Below are 2,483 nucleotides of genomic sequence, written 5' to 3'. Positions count from 1 at the left end.
CACGTCGAAGCCGACGAAATCGAGTGTGCGCACGGACCATCCAGCGAGGCGTGACCTGATCAACGAAGAAAATTAGGTTCAAATCAACAAAGTCACATGCCTAACACGGTGCGATGGCTAAACTGATGGCGCCGGATAACACCACGCGAGCAACCAAAAGCCGGACAGTTGTGCCGCGTCGTGCCGGTGTCCATTAAAAGGCACGGACTTCACCTGTGTCTCTCTACACTGTCCTCCTACCCCACAGCAACAGTACTCCCCATCTGAAACCTATCACAAACTGCCCTGGCAACAATGGTGAGTGCCGTCTCACTATGAACGACGAGCAGAGCGTATAAGGAGATGTACTCACGTGTCGCGCCCTTGCTTTCTTTGTGTCAGCCTAGCAAGCTCACTACTACGTACCCTAACCACGTTACTGTATCCCCTGCGGCTGCTACAAGAAAGCAGTGTTGGAGTGTTAGGGGTGCAGAGAAGAAAAGAGTCGAAGGATCGAAGACGGCAGAAGCCAGCAACGAGGTCCAGGTGAGCCCTCTCCTCCCTCTTCTTATACTCCTTGTCTCCTTTTTCGCCCTTCCCTCTTCGATCTCTCGTTTGCTATGGCCACCTCCTACTTCCCCTCCCCATTGTCCCTTCCGCCGCCTTTGTCCCTGCCCTCACCCATATGTCGCATGGCGAGGGGTGGCGTTGGCCAGGGAGAGTGGTAGCTACACATGGTGGTTACGGTCAGCGGCTTCTTCAGGCCCCCGGCCGTGGCTATCAGGTAGTGGATCTCCCGCAGATGGTGGAGATGGTGGCGTGCATCATCGTCCTAGCACATGTGCGCCTGGGATGCCAGACAGGATAGGCCACATACACTATATGCCTTAGGCCCCGTTTTATCATCATACTCACCATCTTCCTCCGCCATAGGCACGCAAAGAGACTCCGCCGATGGGCCAGTGGCGTCACATGTCGCGCCGTGAATGGAAGGCACTGCACCCCAACGCCTGGGTACCTCCCCAACGCAGGCGACCACTCGTGCCCGTGACCCCACCACAAGTATGTCTATGCCCTTCCTCTTCATCCTTTGTCCCATGTCTGGGTTCGTTCATGAGGCATGGGCAGTGTGCTGACACGAAGCTTGTGCAGGTACGGGCCACGCCGAAGGCAAGCGAAAGGAAGGAGATCGGGGTCCTCGACCTCGTCCCTACCCAGGTCTCGGGGGCCATGAGTAGGAGGATCCACACGAGTGCCATAGACCTCCAACTTCTGCCACCCTTGCCTACGACACCGCAAGCACCGGTAAGTCACATGCATCTTTAGGCCCATTCACCATTCAATTAACTACGACGGCACAACAGCCCCAGACGCTCGAGGTCGACGAACAGACCTTTAACCGGGTAATGTTCGAAATGTATTGCGAACGGGTTATCGCGGGCGTACTGCCGCTCCCGGGAGGTTTCCTGGGGGCTTATATCACCCTCATCACCCCGCCCCCGCCCCCACGGCCGACTCTCGTTCATCGCCTGGCCCACGGCTATCACTTCAGCGGCGTGGAGGCACTGGTCCAGCCCTCCATCTGGGGCCCCATCGACTTCGTCCTGCCCCCCCTCGCGCAGGACCCAGGGCCCGAGGCGTGCGACGTATCTGCCCAAGAGACTAACAACAAAAACAGAACACAAACCACTGCACTTGCCGCGTTCATGATGGAACGGGAGCCCAATGTGAGTTTGCATTTCTATCCTTGTCATTCGTCTCCTGAATTCAAACACTGACAACAACGACTTAGACATCTATGTGATCGCCCGATCCTGGGAGTTTATATCCCGACGCGGTCGATCCGTCCAGTACGATGCGTACCGGAAGAGTTGAGATGACGTGAGGCGATGGTGGATGTGGGGACGAGGGACGAGGGGGACTTCACCAAGCCGTCCATTGCGGGATGCATGGACAACGGTGAAATGATGTTGGTGTCCCACTTCGAGCCGAGGGTGTGAAGTGGCGTATGAGTGAGAGGGGATGCCAATGGTGCTGGTTGAAGAGGCCCGTGATGGACCTGTGGATGGGTTCGTTTATATATCGGATCGGATGCTTATTAGTTGTACATATCTCTTGTTCCTTTCTCCTTTATCGTTCTTCTTTGTCTATTCCTCCATCCGTTTAGGTTTGTCGATCGCGACGGCGGTCTCCTTGTACATACGCCGGGGATCGCCTGTCGTTTGTACTTTTCTTTCTTCGTATCGAGGTCTAGATGCAATATTCTCTACTACGTCTGCATCGTCAAGACCAATATCAGCTGAATACGTCTCGTCGAACAAAAATGCACGTACGAACTCCCGTGCTTGTTTACGGACGATATCTCCTGCGCCTGGGAAATCAGCGCAGCCAACAGAGTGCCACAGACCGAGTGGCTCGAGGGGGGGGGGGGGGGGGGACGTCGAAGCCGACGAAATCGAGTGTGCGCACGGACCATCCAGCGAGGCGTGACCTGATCAACGAAG

At 55.9% G+C, this 2,483-nt stretch overlaps 1 protein-coding gene across 1 annotated transcript in view; it reads left to right on the top strand.

The window, feature by feature from the left end:
* Nucleotides 1–294: 294 nt before the first annotated feature.
* STEHIDRAFT_112983 (uncharacterized protein) overlaps nt 295–2,483 on the top strand; it is a gene marked incomplete at both ends in the record, with an annotated part of 5,256 nt that continues 3,067 nt past the window's right edge. Inside the window, 6 exons of the mRNA XM_007306803.1 lie at nt 295–297; nt 382–525; nt 680–820; nt 913–1,041; nt 1,132–1,284; nt 1,344–1,706. Coding sequence (XP_007306865.1) covers nt 295–297; nt 382–525; nt 680–820; nt 913–1,041; nt 1,132–1,284; nt 1,344–1,706 — 933 coding nt within the window. The remainder of the gene's footprint in view (nt 298–381; nt 526–679; nt 821–912; nt 1,042–1,131; nt 1,285–1,343; nt 1,707–2,483) is intronic.

This window comes from Stereum hirsutum (genome assembly GCF_000264905.1).
Source record: "Stereum hirsutum FP-91666 SS1 unplaced genomic scaffold STEHIscaffold_12, whole genome shotgun sequence".
Classification (NCBI taxonomy): domain Eukaryota; kingdom Fungi; phylum Basidiomycota; class Agaricomycetes; order Russulales; family Stereaceae; genus Stereum; species Stereum hirsutum.
Note: the sequence above shows the minus strand (reverse complement) of the source record. Positions and strands in the feature narration are given on the sequence as shown.